This window comes from Lutra lutra, chromosome 1 (assembly GCF_902655055.1).
Source record: "Lutra lutra chromosome 1, mLutLut1.2, whole genome shotgun sequence".
Classification (NCBI taxonomy): domain Eukaryota; kingdom Metazoa; phylum Chordata; class Mammalia; order Carnivora; family Mustelidae; genus Lutra; species Lutra lutra.
Window position 1 is genome coordinate 176,254,843 of NC_062278.1, and position 20,223 is coordinate 176,275,065.

Here is a 20,223-nt window from a genome sequence, read left to right on the forward strand (position 1 = left end):
CCCCGCGCCCCGGTGTATTCCTCCCAACCAAATTCCCCAAGGGAAGCACTCAGCACCCCGTAGGCACTGGTCAAATGAATCTGTTCAATCAATAAAACTCATATAGGTATCACATTTCGCTTTTTGGGAAAGCAGACTGGAAGCCTAAACTTCTAATTTCTATTAAAAGTATGCAAAGGAAAATTGCAGGTCCCCTGCCTGAATCAGATTTCTCCAAGGGAAGGAGGAAGGCAACTTCCGTATCATTAACATCATCCTACAATTAGATTATCCTTGTAGTCAAAGAGCTTATACCAGTTTTTGTCATCTCTTGCTATTTCAAGTTCTATTTAGAGTGTCCCACGAGACGGCTTAGTTATATAACATGAGCCAACACAGCTAAAAATATAGTTCTGTAAAACGCTCATTAAAAAAAAAATAAAACCCTATTTCAAATGCTGTCACATCTTGAGTCTCCTTCAGATGTAAACAAGCAGCACTACACGATGAAGGCCACTTACATAAAGGAGTTTCACTTCTCTAGAACTGCTGGGATCGAAGCCCCACCCAGGAAAGAGACACCCTTGCGAGTTCCAGCTCTTCCCCGAGCCTGCTGGCTGCCCTCGTTCATTCTGTTCATGCCGGCGAGACACTTTTTCTCTGGAAACTGTTGCCTCACTCCCAACCACTTACCTCTTCCCTTTTGATATCCTTCAGAAGAAAACCTGATTAGAAACGGGCACAGAGAGGCAGAAGCTTTTCAGAACTCTGGGAAGACGTGGATATTGAGGCTTATGTCACTTCTCGTGCATTTAACAGTGGTGAGATAGCCTATTAAGCCCTTTACGTTGATTATTGTTTATGTGATCTTCCCAACAGCATATGATTATCTTCATTTTCCTCTGGAGGAAACTGGGTTTTGGATTACCTATTGGGCCTAAGGTGACACTGCAAATGGCTGGAGTGTGTATGCCCCTGAAGTGGATGGTCCTTAATCACCAATTAAAAAAAAAAAAACACAGAAAATCCACTGATGTTCAGCTTATAATGCGATGAATTTTGGCAGTATATAGAGCCATATTACCACATGTGACTGCCAACACAATGAAGATACAAACATTTTTGTTCCCCTAAAAGGTTTCCTGTGCTCTTTGCCATTGCTGCCTTGCCCATCTCCACCCCTAGGCAACCACTGGTCTCCTTTCTATCACTAGAGCTTTGCACTTTCTAGAATTTCATAAAAACGGAAAGATAATCAGATTAGGAGGCAGTCTTTTTAATTCTTTCACTTAGCAAGTTTTTAAGATTCAGTCAGTTTATTTTGCGTATTAATATTGTCCTTTCTATTACTGAGTAAGATTCCATAATACGGATAGACCACAATTTACTTATCCACTCAACAATTAATGGATACATGGGTTGTTCCCAGTTTGCAGTTATTATAAATAATGTTACTGGGAACATTCAAGTACGACTCTTGGAATGGGTGCATGTTTTCCTTTGCCTTGGACAAATACATGGAAATAAGATTTCTGGATCCTAACTGTATGTTTAATCTTCTGTGACACAACCACACTCTTCCACGGTGACTCCACCGTTCAGTTGTATGTGGGAGTCCCACGTGTTCCACGTCATCACCAATATTTGGTATGGTCGGTATTTTCTTTTTATTTATTATTTGCTCATTTTTATCTCTTTTTTCAGCATTTTCAATTTTAGCCATTCTTGTAGGTTTCACACGGTATGCCATCCTAGCTTTCATTCGCATTTCTCTGATTAATGACTAATGTTGAGTATCTTTTTATGTGCTTATTGGCCATTCTCTTGTGAACTGTCTGATCACATCTTTTGCCCGCTGTTCTAATCAAGTTTTCTTTTTATTATTGAATTTCAAGAGTTCTTTTGTATTTAGGATATAAGCCTTCTGTCAGATATGTTTTGTAAATATTTTCTCCCAGTCTGCGTCTTGCTTTTCATTTTCTCCAGTGTTTAATTGCCATTGTAAACTGCCTCGAGATCTCAGTATAATAAATGGGACCAGTACAGTGGACATACCCAAATCCTGAAGGGGCCGAAATAAAAACCTGTTGTCTCCCCACTATAAAAGCAGTGTTAAAAAAATAATGCTAGATTTTAAAAAAACCAATTATAGAAAGACATCTTTAAGACAATTGGAGAAACATGAATATGGACAAGCTATTTCATGATTTGCTGTTAGTTCTGTTACATATGATAATGTTATGGTAATTATACATATTTTGAAATATTCTTAGAAGTTAGAAATGCACACTGAAATATTTATGGGAAAAACAACAAGATGTCTAGACTTATTTAAAATCTTTCAGAAAATACAGTAGGAGAATAGAGGAAACGACTGACAAAACGTTGGTAGTTGTTAAAGCCGGGCTAATAGGTACAGGGCAGTGTGTTAACTCCTTATTACTTGTATATTGGAAAATTTCAAAAATGACAATGTTTTAAAAGGAGTACTGTATGTGCTTTAATCATCATAGCAGGCTCACAAATTCAGTAAAAAATCTGAATGTGCCCCAGGCTTCATGCTTTCAAAGGCTGTGTGACTCATCAGTTCTTGAATAAAGGGGGAAAATGGTTCTTTTGAAAAGGAGCTTTTAAGGCCACCACTATCGTGGGCAGGCAGGCCTACAATGCCACAAAGCTACATTTAGCACCCATAAGAAGGGGACATTACATGGGGACATTTCGGAAATCCTGGTTTTAGAGCTCAACATGAACAAATACTGATGTCAAAGAAATACTCTCAGGTAACCAACCACATCTTATTTCAAGGCTGGGCTAATACAACCCTCCTCCTGAAGATGGTTAGTAGTGAGTACAGAAGATGGTCCCGGCATGTCTTACAAGAGGAAAAGTCAATCCCTCTGAGAATGAAATGATGTGTTTGAGGTGAGCTCAGTCACTGTGTCATGGGAAAGGCTTCCTGAGGTCAGATTAATCCTCTTCCCTCCTGGGAGAGCTAATGATGCTTTCCATTTAGTCTTACACATGAAGTACCACAGCCCACACTGCCAGAACAGGAACCCAGAGTTGATGCCACATTGAGAACCCAACACTGTAGAGTTGGAAGGACCTTTCACACTCATCTCATCAGTGGGTCTTGAACTTGTATGGGCCAGAAACAGGATGTCCCAGAGATCCTGACTGGGTCAACCACTATTTTTCCCTGAACTATACAGGGATTTCCAAATCCACATCAAGGTTTTACAACTATGGGCTCAAGCACTTTTTAACAGAGTAGCTAAGAAAGACTAATTGAAGTTGCCTGCCCAGAGTCGTGTGAGGAGTGAGTGGCAAAGCCAGGCCCAGACACTGAGTCTGGATGTTGTGAGTGTAGGTATTCCAGCGGACAAGGCTGACCCCTGCAGGGGAGGGGAGCTGTCAACCACCTCTCCTCAGACATGGGCCTCAACGTGGCCACAAATGACCAGTGAAGAAAATGGTTGAAGCACGTGGTAAAACCGATTTTAAATATTTCTAAAGAAATGGGGGATAAAGCAAAATGCATCCAAAGTAATGGCTGAAGAACAGGTTATGATGAGCATGAGGACTTCCCTGAGACGGAAAAGAGGGCTGGCCTCTGTCACTCCGATGGGCCACTTCATGCTCGCATCTCTGCCGACCAGCAGTCTGGCTGGGCACGTGCCCCCTTGATGTCAGCCTTGCAGTCCCGTGGACCTGCACAATCTTTTCACACAGGGGCACTTATTCCTAACATGACATATAAGAAGGAAAATACCCCCAGACTTGCGTTTAGGTGTCACTTTTGGGGGAAAAAAACCCACTCCAATGATACTTTCAGTGTAACCGAAGGCCAAACAGAAAAGCTAACTGCTCGAATGGGTGTGTTGGATACCTGAGCATCAAGGAACAAGCCATTGCTTTCAAAATGGACCTTAAGTAGACTTTTTAAGTCTAGACAGGCTGTCTCATCACGTATACACCTCTACATCACCAGGCTCAGGAGCTAAGCCTAGAACTCCTGCGCTGTTTTGGTATCTTCCTTTTGGGCTCTTCATTCCATTTGTTTCACACAAGGTGGCTACTGGCAGGTTGTGACTATGTATGTGAGATAATGTGCCAAACAACTGATGAAAAATGTAGCAGAGAAGACCTCCCAAAAGCCAGTGCAGGGTGTCAGAAAAGGGGCCATGGATGTGTGACAGTGGCGGGGCTTCTGTTGGCCCCCAGGTCCCCACAGGCGTGCACAGCTCCAGAATGCTGTCCAGCAAATGGAAGAACCACAAACACAGAGAAGCCCCACCTGAACTGTCTGCCTGTTCTCGGCAAGATGTACAGAGCACACATGAGAGGTGGCTGGAAGGAGACAGTGGTGGGGGTGGGGGCAGATATCCACAAAGACCAGGGACATCACATGTTATTGCATGAGTAGTGGCACGTGGCTCTTTACAGACTAAACATCCAAGGAGCTGCAGTCTTCAGTCATTGAAGCCCTGCCGCCCTAAGCCCCTTGCCAAAAAAAAAAAAAAAAAAAATTCCAGACATGTCTTAAAAACTCTCCACTCTGAAATTAATTCTGTAAGTATGGTATGGGGAAAATAATCTAACTGGACTGGGCATCAAAATATCTATGTTCTAGGGTTAGCACCCCCCCTACCTAGCTGTGAAAGTTTGGCTCCATCTCTCAGTTTCTCTGAGACAAAGTCTCCCAATATGTATAAAACAAGGAGGCTGACTGAGATCGCTTACAGATTTCAGAGTGTACAGCTTCTCTTTCTTTCCTGGAAGATAAATGTGGACACACCATTTACATTCTTCTAAGTGAGATTTAAAACTAAGTCTGTGGTGAAAGCTACAATCTCATCTTGTCTGAACTGGGTGAGTGAGATCCCATAATATTGCACCGACACTTCCAGGGACTGTACTGAAGATGCAAGTCACAAGCTTCCTGCTGCTTCTCATAGTTTTCTTGAAATTAAAAATGTGGGTACCTCCTCGGACTCCTTTAAATGGGTAGAAAAACGCCACAAGCAGGTTCATCAGGACGGCCAAGTTAAATGAAATGCTGCTCCAGAAAGACATGTTTCGGGCACACCAGTACAGAACGGGCTGGGCTGCGAAAACAAAGATCAGGCCATGTCAGGTTTGAAGCTGCCGGTCAGAAGGCTGGGAATCCCACCGGCCCTTCTTCCTGCTCTGCCCCACAAGCCCACTTTTGTTCCCAGTTTTTACCACAGCAGTAAAAAACGATCATTTGTTTTGAGGTTGACTCATAGGCTCATAACGACATCAGATTGGCTTATTTCTGTTTGGAGTACTTACTGGAACAGAAGATCTATTTGGGGACAAGGGAGAGAAGAAAAGGAGAAAAGCTGGAACATCTGAAAAACGCTGCATGCCCCAGTCGACACCACCAGTTATGGAATCTGGGGTTGTCCAGAGTTCAGGCACTGAATCCGCAGTCCTTCCAGGGCCCTGGGACCAAAGGAAATGCCCAGAGAGACCCAAGAACTTAGTGAGCCTTTTGGAAGTGCGGGGCTCCAGCTGGAGGGACACACAGCACTCAGAGTTGGCCCAGGCTAGGGAGGCTACCATTTCCACACTCCTTTGCTCAAAATCCTCCACTAATTCACTGGTGCCTAAAAGCTAGACAATGATGCCTTTCCTGACATCGAGCCATTTTCCATTTTCCTGAAGTCTGACGATCACACTGGGGGCAGGGGAACTACGGGGGGGAGTTGCCGACTGGGTAGTCAGCAGCAGCAAGTTCCCATTCCCAAAGGCTACAGTAGAGAAAGGATGTGGTATCAAAGCCATCACCGAGGGTTGAGAGACACTTTGCATATTGCTGCCGTCTGATTCTGTAGTCCCCTAGAGGTCACACCACGCTGGCCAGGCATGTTCAGTTAGAACAACAAGCCTCTGGCCACACCATGTGTGGTGGTGCTTCCTCTTCCCCTGAATTTGTCTCCTGTGGTGCTAGGGTGATGCTCAAATATAGATGTGGGAGGCATAATTTCAGTCTCCATGCCAGAAGCAGAGTTTCCCAAAGACGGTCTCCTTTCACTTTATCTCCCTCCAAAGAAGTATGGAGTACGGGAGAATGGGTCTCTATGGCGTGTTTCTCTTCCCCAATGAAGTCATCATTTACCTTTAGGACAGCAGCCAATGACAAATTCAATGGCCCTATAATGATGCCTAGAGCAGCAGCCAAATCTTTGAAAGCTTCTCTCCAAAATAAAGTTATGCCACAATTAAACAGAGCCTTGGGTAATTTAATAATTGCTCATATCATGTTTGCACTTGGAAACAGGAAACGTTTCCAAACTCTAGATGTTTAGAGCTATGAGCACCTAATTTAAAATCTCTCATTTAAATCTCTCAGGGAAACTGAGGCCCAGCAGGGGGTGGAAGCTGTGGAGATCTCATCACCCAGGTCAGTGCTCCTGTGCTGTCAGACAAGGCTAAAGGTAAGTGGTTCATGTCCCCACCCAGGAGAGGAACTGACCAGGATTCAACCTCCAGTAACAATTTTTTTTTTTTTTTAAAGTTAATTGCCGAAACAAGTTTAAGATGAGAAATCATCTGCTCTGGAAACAATAGCTACTGGTGTTTCTTCTGGGCCTGAAGCCCATTTCTGATCCAGAAATGGAAACTCCACAAGAGCCAGGTGGCAAGAATGGCAAAGGGCTGGTAATGGTTGAAGCTGAGTGGTGGGCGCAAGGGAATTTATAATATCCTCTCCACGTTAGCGTCAGTATAAAAAGCTCGTATGAGATAAAAGAAAAACAGGAAATGGCAAAGCTCAGTGCTGGTCTACGTAAGCCAGAACTCTCTTCAAGGGGGCTCTCAATATCAAATACAACAGGAGCTACTATAGGACGCTTTCATATAATTGTAATAAATGGCCCTTAAGCACGGCATAGACTTCACAAATAAATCATGTATTTATAAAGTTAACATACTTAAATCTGATGAACAAATACTCTGTCCTTCAAATCAACTGGGTATCTGTCCTGGTGCAAAAAGACCAACCTTCACACACACTGTCTTCTATTTCCCGTGCGCCGTCTAAATTTCCAGACTCTTCTCCCACTTCCCTTCCCCAGAGACACCACCTTCACATCCCAGTCTAGTGGTGGCTCCCTGGACATCTGCCACCCCTCCAGCCTCTGTGCACTGTCCCCACGGAGGCTTGAAAATATGTCCACAAAGTCTTTGATGCTCTGCTCTTCGAGAGGTAGAGCTCAATCCCCCTCCCTTTGACTGTGGGACGGACTTAATTACTGCTTCTGGGAGAATACAGAAGTGACGGGCGTGCTTCCTGACATTCGGTCATAAGATGCACTGCAGCATCCTCCTCGCACACACGCTCACCCTCTCCTCAGTCATCTGCTCCGAGGACACAGCCTGCCATGTAGTGAGGAACTCCAGCAGCCCTACAGGGGGGCCCGTATGGAGAAGAAGTGATGCCTTCCAGCAGCAGCCACATAAGTGAACGGAGAAGTGGGTCCTCTGGGTCCACCCAGCCTTCAGATGAAGAGGCCCTGGCTGCCAACTTGACAGCAAAAACCCTGAGTCAGAACCACCCAACTAAGCTGCTCCCAAACTCCGGGGCCCTGAGAAACTGTGAGGACATAAATATTTACTGTTTGAAGCCACTAAGTTTTGAGGCCATTTATTCTACAGCAATATAACACAACGGATATAGCCTGTGTGATGGGAAAATAGTAATACCCCCAAAGAGGTCCACATCCTCATTTTCGGAATCAAATATGTTACCTTTCGTGAGAAAAGGGACTTCATAGATGTGATAAAGTAAGGATCTGGAAATAGGGAGATGACCCTCAATTATCCAGTGGGCCCAGCATAATCATAAACACCCTTAAAAGTGAAGGAAGGGTGTGGGAGAGTCAGGCGCAGAGTCATGCAGCGTGAGAAAGGCTCTCCTGGCCACGGATGGCTTTGCAGATGGAGGAAGAAACCAGGAGCCAACGAATGCAGGAAGACCCTGGACACCGGAAAACAAAGCTAGAGCCTCCAGAAGGCAGGCTGTCCTGCCAACACCTTGATATTAGTCCGGTGAGAGCCTCTGTACATTTCTGGCCTTGAGAACTCTAAGATAGTAGATGTATGTTTTTGTAAGCCTTCAAGTTTGTGGTACTCTCTCAGAGTAGCAAGAGGAAATGAGTACGCCTTCCCTTCTCCCGAACTCTCAGGACTATGTTTATCCAAGTCCTATCAATCCTTCCAGATGCTGTTCAGATGCCACCTTTTCTCAAAAGCTTGTCTTTCCCACACTTCCGTAGCATGTCACTGCTTAATTACAGCCCTGCTCCTTGTCAGTCGCCTCAATTACAACCACTTAAAGATATCCTATGCTGCCTGCCCCCATCACGTTCACACAGGAAGGAATCACAGCTTACACACTGTTGAACACCCCCCCAACTATACTTTGTAGCATATTTTCTTTCTTTCTTTCTTTCTTTTTTAAAGATTTTATTTATTTGACAGACAGAGATCACAAGTAGGCAGAGAGGCAGGCAGAGAGAGGAGAAAGCAGGCTCCCCGCTGAGCAGAGAGCCCGATGTGGGGCTCGATCCCAGGACCCTGGCATCATGACCTGAGCCGAAGGCAGAGGCTTTAACCCACTGAGCCACCCAGGAACCCCAATATTTTCTACTTATTAAGGGTACAAGTTGGAGGGATCAATACACCTGCTACATCACAGCAAAAAGACAGATGCCATGACCCCAGTAAGACAGGTCAGTCCAATGACCTACACCCCAGAGCACTTCTTGGTCATCCCCTTTCCTAGCCTCTGTATCTGTTCTTCTGAGGGAATAGGGCCTTGCTGGGGGACCTGGACTCTGTGTATATAAAAAAAAGAATTCTCCAGCTGTTTGGATGGGTGTGATAACCAGGAGGGAAAACCCCAAGCAGGAAAAGGTCAGCAAATGCAATTCTGCCTCAATTTCCTCTTTCACTATCTTCTCATTTTCTTAGCCCAGAGTGTTCACTTCCCTGGGGCTGGGAACTTTAGGAGAAGGAGTCAGAGAGACATGGGTAAGAGAGCATGTGAGCACACTGGAGGTGGTGTACGTGTGTGTGCGTGCATGCGCGTTCTGTAAGAGGAGCAGGGAAGGTGGCTTCGGGAGAGCTTAGGAATTGACGATCTTAATATCTGCAGAAGCAATTACTAAGTGAGCTCAGTCTTAGACAGACTTGGCTTTATATCTGAGCCCTGGCTACAGATGTACCAAAGCACAGGTGATTCTGCGATACTTTTGGGAAAAGGGAAAGCAGCTTCAGGAATAAAGCAGCATTTTTCCCCCCTGCAGATTTATTAGGAGAGAAATCAGCTACTTAGAGGGAAAAACGTATTTCATTTTAATTGACGAGTACATTTTAAATGTACTTCTGACGAGTACATTTCTCCCCTCCCTAAATATGCACATGTTTAATTCAGTTACTGTTTTCAGTTTCTCTCCTACCAGCAGATAGCTTTGAAGCCAATTAAAATCTTTCAGTTGACAATGATAGCTGTGTTTAAGCTTTACTGAAGTAAAAACTGTTTCTGAAACAAAGGTGGACTAAATAAGAGAAGGAATTAGCTACAATGCAACGTAAATCTTGAAATGACGACACAGCAGCTCAGCAATCAATCAACCTCAATTCCCCACCTTCTAGGCGAGGGTCTGGAAGCTGGAAGTCATCTGCTCAGGACCATGGAGCCAGGGGTGGCAGGAGTGGAATGCAAGTGAGGTCCCCACCTCTGGGGGCTGAGGTCTTCCCACTGTGCCTGGCTCAGGACAATGCCTCAGAACGAGAGATTACAAATTACCTCACCTCAGCAAGAAGAGGTGAGACCCCCTCTGTCAGTTCCCAAGCCTCTTGGAGAGCCTCTGCAGTATTGATCTCTTTTTCAGAGGCTCTCAGAATTGGCAGGATGACTCCATCTGACCAGTCTCAGCAGACCCGCACACGGACAAGAGTGAAATCACAGGGGTAGCAACCATAGTGGAGACCTGCATACGTGAGCTCAGGATTCTCCCATGAAGCTGGAATCCCAGACAGCCCCAGCCAACCTAACGGCTGAAAATATGAGTACAAAATGGATGCGGTCTATGTCCACCTTGTTTTTGGTATTTTTTCTTTCTCTGTTCACCTGAGCATTGTGCTATGCATATGTTCAAGGCAGCTCACGCTAGAGCTGCAGGAGCCTGCACAAAGTCCACAGCAGGCTACAAGGACATACTGTATCAACCAGAAGTGTGCCCTCAATCTTCCAGGGTCCCTACCAAGGGGCACCCGCAAGCTGTTCTGCTAAAGGCCTCTGGGCCCCTCTTGCCATCAGACACCTGACTGGGTGAGGAATAGGTTTTGGCTCCAGAAGCATTCTTTTTCTTTTCTTTTCACAATTCTATGTTTAAGCAATCTCTACACTCAACATGGGGCTTAAACTCACGAACCTGAGATCAAGTGTCATAAGCTCTAGCTATCGAGGCAGCCAGGTTCTCCCCAGGAAACATCTACCATTTTAAAGATTTATTTATTTGTCAGACAGAGAGAGAGAGAGAGAGAGAGAGAGAGAGAGAAAGAGAGAGAGAGAGAGAGAGAAAGAGCACACAAGCAAGGGGAGTAGGAAGCAGAGGGAGAAGCAGGCTCTCCACTGAGCAGGGAGCCTGATGCAGGACTCCATCCCAGGACTCTGGGATCATGACCTGAGCCGAAGGCAGAGGCTTAACTGAATGAGCCACCCAGGCATCCCCAAAACTTCTAATGTTTTAAAGTGCTGGATGAGGAGGTAGCCCTTAGAGATGAGCGAGAATGTTGTGCGGTGGAGGTGTGGTAAAGAACAGGGCCCCTGGCCAATGTGTACATATGTCCCACTTTGCCACTAGCCAGAGCTGGGGGCCAGGGAAGCAGGGAGAAAAATGGCGAGATGGAAGGAGGTTGCAGTGAAGAACGCTGGTCCATTCTGCCTGGGTTGGTGGGAGGCAGGAAGAAGACAGGAGCTCCCAGAAAGTGATCTCCAACACAGCTTCCCCTCCCACTGCCCTGCCCCACAGAAAGAGTCCAAAAGATCACAACTGTAGCTGGAATCCAGGGTTTCAAAGAGAAAACCTCGCTCCTGACTACGAGACAGAAATAAAGTACAATCCTTTCTAAGTTGGTCACAACAGTTGGTGCGGAGCGTACTGTCAGTGCTGAAGGATCCCATTAAAATCCTAATGAAAACCAGGAGCTGAAGAGCCCTCTGGGACAGCCCTTATAAAAGCATTTGAGACGGGTAATTTCAAGCCGACGGGCCGGGCAATGCAGTGGGACTCGCTAGTGAGCAATGGTGCGTCTTATGTGGCAAATTATTCCACTGCCTATAAAATGATGCTAGAGTCCAAAACCCAAGTTACCCTGCATAAAAGGGGGAGACTAGTGTCTTTAGAGCCAGTGAGCTAGTAAATGAGCCGTCAAGCTGGCTCAATTTCCTGCTCAAGGGCACCATCCTGTGAGCTCAAAGCCTGGCCTTTTCTCCTTCCCTTTTATTTCCTACAACAAGATACCAAAAAAGGACACTCTGGAAGTCTTCCACAGAGCTCTCCAACCCATTCCCATCAAATGGGGCACAAAGGCAGGTGCCTCCCTGAAGCTAGAGCCCACTTCTCAGCTACCAAGGTGTCTGGAGGCAGACGTTAGGCTCGCCCTGCTCCTGCTGGAGACTCGCCCTCCACCAAGGGGCGGGGCTCCTGAAAACCCAGGACGGTGTGCCCCCCCCCCCCCCGCCCCCGAGCCATGGCGCGCCGCAGACCCACCTCGCAGTTTCTTTTGCCAGTTCATTTCATTGAAGAGGTCCTCGGACCGCAGGAAGAAGTCATTGATCTTGCTGCCTTGCTCGTCCCTCTCTGTAGTGTAGTATATCCGCAGTTTCGACTCCTTGGTTAGGAATTCACATATGCTGGGCACAGGGAACACAATCTGTTCCATGGTTCGGTCTAATCTGACGATCTGGGGTGAGAGAATGGAGGAGCTCCAAGAGTCATCTGCAGAAACCTTTCACTAGGGATCTTCACTAAGGTCACAGGCCCGGTGCTCATGACTGAGTGTAACACAAAGCTCTTCCTGCATCTTCTCAGATCTTAGAGCCCCCCGACGGGGTCATGTCTCTCACATTTATGTAAAAACCAGCTTGGGCAAGTCTTTAAGAGTTGATTGTTTTGTTTTGTTTTAACTTGAGACCCATTAATTTTACTGTGACTAACTTTTGCCTCAAAAACTTAAACTGTGTTTTGTGTATATATCCAGATGAGGGGGCTGGGCCTGTCCAACAGAACTCTCTGTACCGAGGGAACGGTTCCGGGTTCCGTGTCTGAACACCTGCCCCGCGTGGCTGGTGCCACTGACCCTCTCCATATTTAATTTTAATTCAAACAGCCACACGTGGCTAATGACGACCATACCGGCGGGTGCAACGCTGGACTGTGGGACAAGCCTCACTAAAACTTCTCCGATAGCAAAATTAGTTGTTGTTGTTGTAGTTTCCCTAAATAGGAACTTTAAAAAGAGACCCTTGGTTCATCCAGTTGCACTGTCCTCCTGTCTTGTCATGGCATCTAAAGCGCACAGCACGTGAGCTAGTCTGGCTGTTTCACATGGGGGTGGTGCTCAGTGCTCTTTAAAGCAGCTTCGTTGGGTCCCAGAGTGGACACCTCCCAGGTATTCTCCGTGCCCTTCCCAGAGTGGGTTGGTTTCCGGACAGGAGGCAGTCTGGTGAGGATGGTGCAAGTTCTAGGACACTTAGTCACCATCCTGGGGGGGGTAGGGATTTCAAAAGGGGTTCAGGTCACAGTACAACTGGGGCTTGACCTTTATTCTTCCTCCCCAGAGGATGGAGAAGTCAGGTGAACCCCAGGGCCTATGCCCTCTTCCAGAAGATCTGGTTCTCACACTCTTCAACACTTTTGTTCCCTGACACAGCAAGAGAGGTGACTCCAGTCAAGTCTTAGTGGCAAGCTCTCTCAGATGTGTGACAGGTTCCCATGACCCTATGTCTATAAATTCTGGGAGACGTGGTCTTTAGACCAGTGGTTCCTGAATCTAGCGGGAGATCAGGTTACAGGAAGCTTCACTGTCATACTGATTCTGGTCCCTCAGTCAGCCTCATGTAACTGGAACTGTGGTGTGGGGGTTGGTGACTGGAGCGTTCCCATGAACCAGCTTCCCCCAGGTGACACTGTCGTCCAGACAGGCTCAGGGACCAACTCTGCCTGTTTACATAGTTGGGTGGGCCCTGGATGTCCCTAAGCTGAAGGGATATGATATAAGATGTGTTTCTGGAATCCAGAGGGAAAGAAGGAGGCTTCTTGGCAAGGACTGAGTCCCAGACTCCGGGGCTACACAGCCTGATTCTGGAGAGCAAAGGCATGCTGTAGGAAGCCCCAGGGAGTAACAGGGTGTTCTCTGGCTTTGCATAGGTAATTCCCTCAGGAAAGTGGAAGAAATGGGCGGCTAGCCAAGGGCAGGATTTGAGAGCCAGCAACACCATGTCTGGCCATGTCTCTCCATAATTTACTATCTGCCCTCACCTCGTTTTCAGGAGACTTAAAACTGGGAGAACACATTCCAATCCTTCCCCACCTCTAACAGGCCAGGTGACTTTGTTCACACCTTTTAACTAGAGTAAGCTTTAGCCTTCTCTCCAGTGGATGAAGGAGCTCTGACATCCTATGCTGCAAACACCTACAGCTTGTCCTTTAAGGGCCCCATAAATCAGAGCTGGCTCTGCCACCAAGCTTCTCATCATTAACAATAAATCAAGGGTACTTGCCCACATGCACTGCCATGATCAACTCATCAGCAAGGTTACGCATTTTATTAGAACAGTCCAGACACACTTGAGACATCAGGTAAGAAAATATTCCTAGGAAGTCTTCATCCTGAACATTTAATATGGCCCAAAGGAGTCTGTTAGCCCTTCAAAATCTTGGTTCTGACACGGATATTGAATTTGTGCCCTTCCTTAGCTAATCAGGGCACACCACCCCTTACTGCCCAGAGCCTGGAGACAGAACTCTGTGTTCAATGCAGGTGACAAAATGCGCCATGGGCTCTGGGGTCAGCCAGGCCTGGATTACACACAGTTCCGGCTCAGGCACTGCTTGCTGGGCCAATGACACACCCTCTCTGAATCTTCTTTCAGTGTCTCCCCATCTGCTAAGGGCAAGATGGTCCCATTTGGGTCACAGAGAATGAGTAAGGTATGCTGTGTGTATGTGCATTTAATGCGGATGTGACTGCCCCACTCCTGTGCAGAACTCTCCCGTGGTTCCACATGGCTCTTCCGATAAACCAACACTTCTTTCCAGGATGGCAGAGAGGATTCCGTAGGACCCGAGCTACCTGTGCTGCCCTCCCTGCTGCTCACTGAATGTCAGCTCCTTACCCTCCCCTAGTGTCCCCTTCCACGGCCTCCACTTGTCACTTCCATGTCAGCAAAGCTCTTCCCTCTAGGCTCTGCCTGTTTCATTCTGCATTTTCCTAAGGTCTGCGCTTGGACATCATTCTTCAGGACAGGTCTCTCTGACCACCAGAGTCTCCAGCAGGTCACTCTGGAAGGACCCTCTGAAAGGTCCCTCCCTTTCTTATAATACCTTCTATGTGTCCTCACGGCCTGGTCAGAATTCATACCCAACATGCTGGTGCTCAGACGAATGACTATGCGCCCACCCCAGCACAGGGCAGAACCCACAGCAGGCCCTCGCCACAGGCCCACACTGAGTTCCCGCTGCTTTTACCTCTATCTGGGCTGTGTGCTTGGCATAAAACTCCAGAGCTTCGTCCCCATCCACTTGGCCTCCAGGTTTCAGCATGGTCTGAAGTTCTTTGTTATGCCGAGCCAACTAGAACACAAAGACAGAAAACCAGGGAGTCACCGTCTCTTTGCAACAGGAACGCATGCGCTCCTTTCCGGCCTTTCCGGGGTATGAAGAATGCGTTCTAACCTGCGGCAAGGTGAAGGGCAAAGGTGGCAAGAGGCCCGCTGCGTTCCAGCAAGGTGCGTTCCGCGCGCGGCTAGTTTGGGAGCTGGCAGAGCAGCCTGAAAAGCTCAGGCCCACGAGAGGTCCCTCTTCCCCCCACTTTTTTAGCCAGGCGGGAGGGTGATGGGGTTTTCTGTGGTGGGGGATACCAACCCCCTGCCCAGCACCGTCGCTGCTCTATCCCTCATTCCCGCACCTCAGCGAGGTGAAGGGGACAGGAAGCATGAGCCTGCCGCAGAGTTACAAGCTGCCCACACACCTCAGCAAGCTCAAGGCACATCAACCTCCAGAAAAAGAAAGTATCTTCAAAAGCCCAGCCACTTGGGAAGAGTTATGAAACAGGGCATTTTGGTGCCAGGGTAGGAAGCATAACTACACCCCCCGAAAAGCAAACAAAAAGAAGTCATAACGACAAGTCAGTCCCCCAAGATTTTTAAATGTGATAGGCAAGGCAGCTGAGGTTTATTTCTTCAGATTGTTAAGACAGACTCATCAATATTTATGAAAAGCCTGAGTCCTTTCAACTGTCTCCAAACACAGCCATAAACCATCCGAGTGTCAGGACTCAGTGCGAAGGCCTTTGAGCAGCGTGGGGATTTCCAAGGACGTGACGCTACCGTGGGAAAACGGAAGCCCTGGAACTCAGTACACTGGGTCAGGCTGTCACTAGTACCTGGGAGCCACATTATCATGAGCAGACACAGCCCGAGGTTAAAACCTTAAAGGAAAAGCAAGTTTAAGCACACGTTCACCTTGGAATGCCAGCACTGCGGGCCAGTGACATCTGGTGCTGGGACCTAGGGAGAGGTCATACCTGATGAGCCAGTATGTAGATGTTGTGTCCCACATTCCTGGGGGAGGCAGCTCCGTCCTCGCCATTCTCTCCATCCTCAAATTCCACCTCACCTTGCATGTAGGCTTTCTTGATCACTTCCACCTGCAAGAATGGACAAATGAATACAGTTCCCATTCCAAGGAAGACCCACCCAGGACTGACGCCTACAGTCCCCTCTCCGGGGGCAGACAGAGCCCAGGAATCTCAGCACTCCTTCCGGTCAGGTTACGGATGCAGCCTCAGAATCCTTCTCAACACTGCCACAGGCTGTCCCTACCAATCAGCTTCCACTGACAGGATAAATGAAACCCACATGTACTGTAGCCGGACCAAGGGCTATTCTGTTCCCTTAGGAGGGGACAAGGGTTATAAAAGTTTCTGGAGACAACAAAATAGGACATAAATGTAGACTAGAGGCCAGACTTTTCCTGTCTCTACATTTCCTCCTGCCATCTCTCCCCAGCTCCCAACCTTTGCCATCCTCAGGAAAAACTAGTAAGAAATCCACTAGCCTTTAGGCAGAGCTGGTCAAACTATTACCTCTGATTCCACATTTTCCCCTGTCCACATTTCTCCGTCCCTACTCCATGTAAAAATAACATCTACCAAGGTCTTTCTATATGTCAAGCACTGTGTAAGTATTTTAATATTTTTTGAGGGGGGAATTTAATGCTCAGAAACATTTTAGGAAGTGTCAAAGATTGCCTTTTATTATGGATGAGGAAACAGAGAAGCTTCATTTCAGAGAAGGGCATTCCTAAAATGATTTGGCTAGTGAGCTGAGATTCGACCTCGAATCTGCTACCAAAGGACCCATGCTTGTTGCTTACTTTCACACTGCAAGGACATTTCCTAGAGCATTTCTGTACCCATCTTACTGGTTCAGTCTACCTCCATGCCCTATGCAGGGCCAGGGGGCTGGGTCTGCTCGTTTCTTAATCTTTACCTGGCGCCCAGCACAATGCCTTGGACAAAGTCGGGCCTGGTCAATGTTTTTTTTTTTTTTTTTTTTTTTTTTTTTAGATTTTTTTATTTATTTATTTGACAGAGAGAAATCACAAGTAGGCAGAGAGGCAGGCAGAGAGAGAGGAGGAAGCAGGCTCCCTGCTGAGCAGAAAGCCCGATGCGGGGCTCGAACCCAGGACCTGGGATCATGACCTGAGCCGAAGGCAGCGGCTTAACCCACTGAGCCACCCAGGCGCCCCAAGGCCTGGTCAATGTTTATCTCATGAACAAATCATTCGAGATTTAATCATTCAAAGAATAAGAACAAAATGCCTTCAACCCCTAAGTTGAAGGGAAAATTAATCATTTTCTTTGATGATTCAGAGGGCATCTCAGCCTTCTGCATTGCCACAAGGCTATTCCCCAGAGTTATTTTTCATTATCCCAGAGCAAGCATGCAGAGGGCCACACAATTCTGTACTGACATCAGGGCAGGCCCTGAAAGTAATTTTGGAGAAAGATCCTTGAGATTCTTGCTTTCGAGCTGCGTTCCCTGTTAGTTCTAATACCAAACTGAACAGACAATATATTACATGGGTTGTGGGGGCCGGAATATGCATGTATGTGCACACACATACACACAGGCCTATGTGTAGGTGTGTCCTGGACAGGGGTGCTTCTTTTCTACGTGGATTCTTAGAACCATGTTCGTTCCAGGAAGCCTCTGACTCCTCCCATGAGCTGGGAATGATGTTTTCCAACCACAAAGGGGCCACCCAGAAGCCTGTGGCACCCACGGCCCTGGGTGCTGACATTAACACCCTCCCCCCACCAAGATGGGGGCATGTTCTTGGTCCATGAGAGTTGGAACGGGGTCTCTGAAGTCATTCTGTCCCTACTCCCGAAGGACACCTCGAGCCCCCACAACCCCCGGTTACATAAGCTATTATGTAAACTCAGAGAGGGCATCCATCTCAGGCTGAGAACTCACTCCTGACCTCAGAGATCAAAGAGGTGGGCTCACTGTTAACTTTATTTCAAGGAATACATGAAGGGATTTTAGCCTGGTCCCCGATGCACACAGGTCACCAGGCGACAGAAAAGTTTTTGTGCCCTCATTTAGTGCTGTCAGTTACACTTTATTTGTGTGGGAAAAGTCCCAACAGAGTTCTGTCCTCAGCTCATTTCAGTGTCTCTGAGAGCTGCCTGTCTCACAGGTTGCAGCACCGACCTCCACCCTAGAAGTCACAGCCCATTGTGAATATCACCCAGCAAAAATAAACAAGATTTGTGTTTTCTTTGAACAAAACAAAAACAAAAACCCAAGACATCAGCACCCAAGAAACACTCTTCTGTTGCCCAGATTATTGGCCCCAAGATGAGATGGGGATCCTTTAGCTCTGGATGCAGACAGGGCACGGAGAGCAGCAGCAAAGGAGGAAGGAGGAGGAAGGAGCTACAGTTCACTGCAGGCGCTGTGCTGGGGGCCCGATGCCAACCGTCTTGTCTAGCCTCCAAAGCCACCCTCTGGCCTACAGGATATTATCATCTTCCTTTTAGGGGAGGAGGAAACTGTGGCTTAGAGCGGTCAAGTGCCCGCCCAAGGTGACGAGGCACAAAGGGAAAGCTGTGGACCTGAACTCCAGGCTGCCAGGCTCCCCTGCCCACCCGCTGCCCTGGCTCCCTGGAGGGGAAACGGGAGGTGAAGGCGGCTGCCGTCCGCGGCTGTGTCACTCACTCGAAGCACTACTTCACTTCTCTGGCCCAGTCAGAGGCCCGAGTCTGAGGTTCTCTTTAGACTTCTGGTTCTTTGGCTTCTTTAGAAAACTCAAGGCAGCAAGTTCTTTCCTGCCACAAACCTGGCTCTGCCTGTGTCTCGTGTCACGGCCAGGGGACTAGCCATCCAACTCACCAGTTCCTTCGGCCTCATGTTATAAAGGATCCTCTCTGCGTTCTCGCTGTCGTGCCTGCTCTCCATGATGGCCAGCAGCAACTTGGAAGCATTGTTCTAATTGGACAAACAAAGGGAGGAGACAGTGGAGAGGAGCGGCCTGGGGCGGCTGGCCTGAACGCGTGCGCCCAGTTGAGGCAGGTGCTGCATGCTGGCCGGACAGACAGACAGCTCATCCCACAGGAGAGCCACAGGTCTAGCACAGCCAAAGCCACCTGCACGTGAGAGGGAATGTGCTGCTGCCGACCCCAAACCGTAAATGCAGGCTCTGCTTTGGGTCTCAGAGGAACGTGCTTGCTTGGGCAGGTTTCTCCTTAATATTATTGACACAAGTCCTAGTGGAAACTGGGAAGTTAAAGATGGGTGCTTGTGGGCGTGTGGGCACTCTCATGATGCCAGGGGTCAGGAAGAACCTGCTGGATGGATCCAGGATGCCTTTAGGGCAGATGTCCCTTTAAACCTTGTTCTTTAGCCTCGCAGGGCAGAGGCGGTAGGTAATTGAGGTAATTCTGCCCTTTCTTAAAATATTACTATTACTATCAGCTCTCATAACCCCTAATACTATAATCAGAGTACAGATGACACTAGTTAGACAAAGTGACCCAAAGGAGCACTGTATGTGTGCCAAACCCCAATTTCCCATTTCATTCCAAGTTTTCATGTGCCCACGCCCTGAACCTCTTGGCTTGACCTCATTTTAGGTCCTGGGCCTAGGATACCCTGCATGCTTCTTTGTGTACAGGATTAGAAAGTTCTTACTATTTTGCATAAGAGGGGGCAGTATTTGTTTCCACCCCAAGTATGGGTCATGGCAATTCACTCAGGAGGCTGTGCCATCCACGGTGGCTTTTTAGAGCACACAAATTTCTATCATAATCCACAGATTCCTGGATTAGTTGAAAAAGTCACTCAAAAGACTGATCAGTAGCACACAAAATTTTGTTCATTTCAGGCTCTCATCATATAAATCCTAATAAATGGGAGCCAGGCACAGGAGCCTGAATTAATGTTCAAGTCACTTCTACAACTTGTCAAAGGAATTAAAAACAGCATACCCACCAAAACACCCATTTAAATCATACCCACAAATCAGCTATCAATTTGGACTCTCTCCGTTCTAAATACTAAAGGAAAAATAAAAATAATTGTGTAATTCCTGTGGGCTTCTGTGTTAACACCTTCCCTAATGATCTTTCTTTCCCATGATACTGTTTAAGCATTAAACACAAATCAGCTTTTCAGCTAAACCCTGCAGTTCTAGGCAATTCTGTGACAATGACAAAGTGCTCACTGCTGTTTTTGGGTGTGAGAGAGGACGGATCTCAACATGCCCCGACATGGGAAAGGTTAAAAAGGAAATGTGCTCAGTGAGGCAAACACAGTCTGAAATACACTTTGGACACCAAGAGGTCTGTGGACTCTTAAAGAATCTTTGGAAACCCTAAATACGAATGAGGGTTTTCTTTTTGGGGGATATGAGT

The 20,223-nt window shown here is 47.3% G+C and overlaps 1 protein-coding gene across 7 annotated transcripts in view; it reads right to left on the reverse strand.

The window, feature by feature from the left end:
• Nucleotides 1–20,223, reverse strand: part of ITPR1 (inositol 1,4,5-trisphosphate receptor type 1) — a 331,871-nt gene that overhangs the window by 43,720 nt on the left and 267,928 nt on the right. For all 7 annotated transcript variants that reach the window (XM_047746291.1, XM_047746284.1, XM_047746265.1 and 4 more), the window contains 5 exons: nucleotides 18,704–18,799; nucleotides 15,826–15,948; nucleotides 14,769–14,873; nucleotides 11,790–11,982; nucleotides 4,968–5,090 (listed from right to left, as the gene is read on the reverse strand). In XM_047746291.1, coding sequence (XP_047602247.1) covers nucleotides 4,968–5,090; nucleotides 11,790–11,982; nucleotides 14,769–14,873; nucleotides 15,826–15,948; nucleotides 18,704–18,799 — 640 coding nt within the window. The remainder of the gene's footprint in view (nucleotides 1–4,967; nucleotides 5,091–11,789; nucleotides 11,983–14,768; nucleotides 14,874–15,825; nucleotides 15,949–18,703; nucleotides 18,800–20,223) is intronic.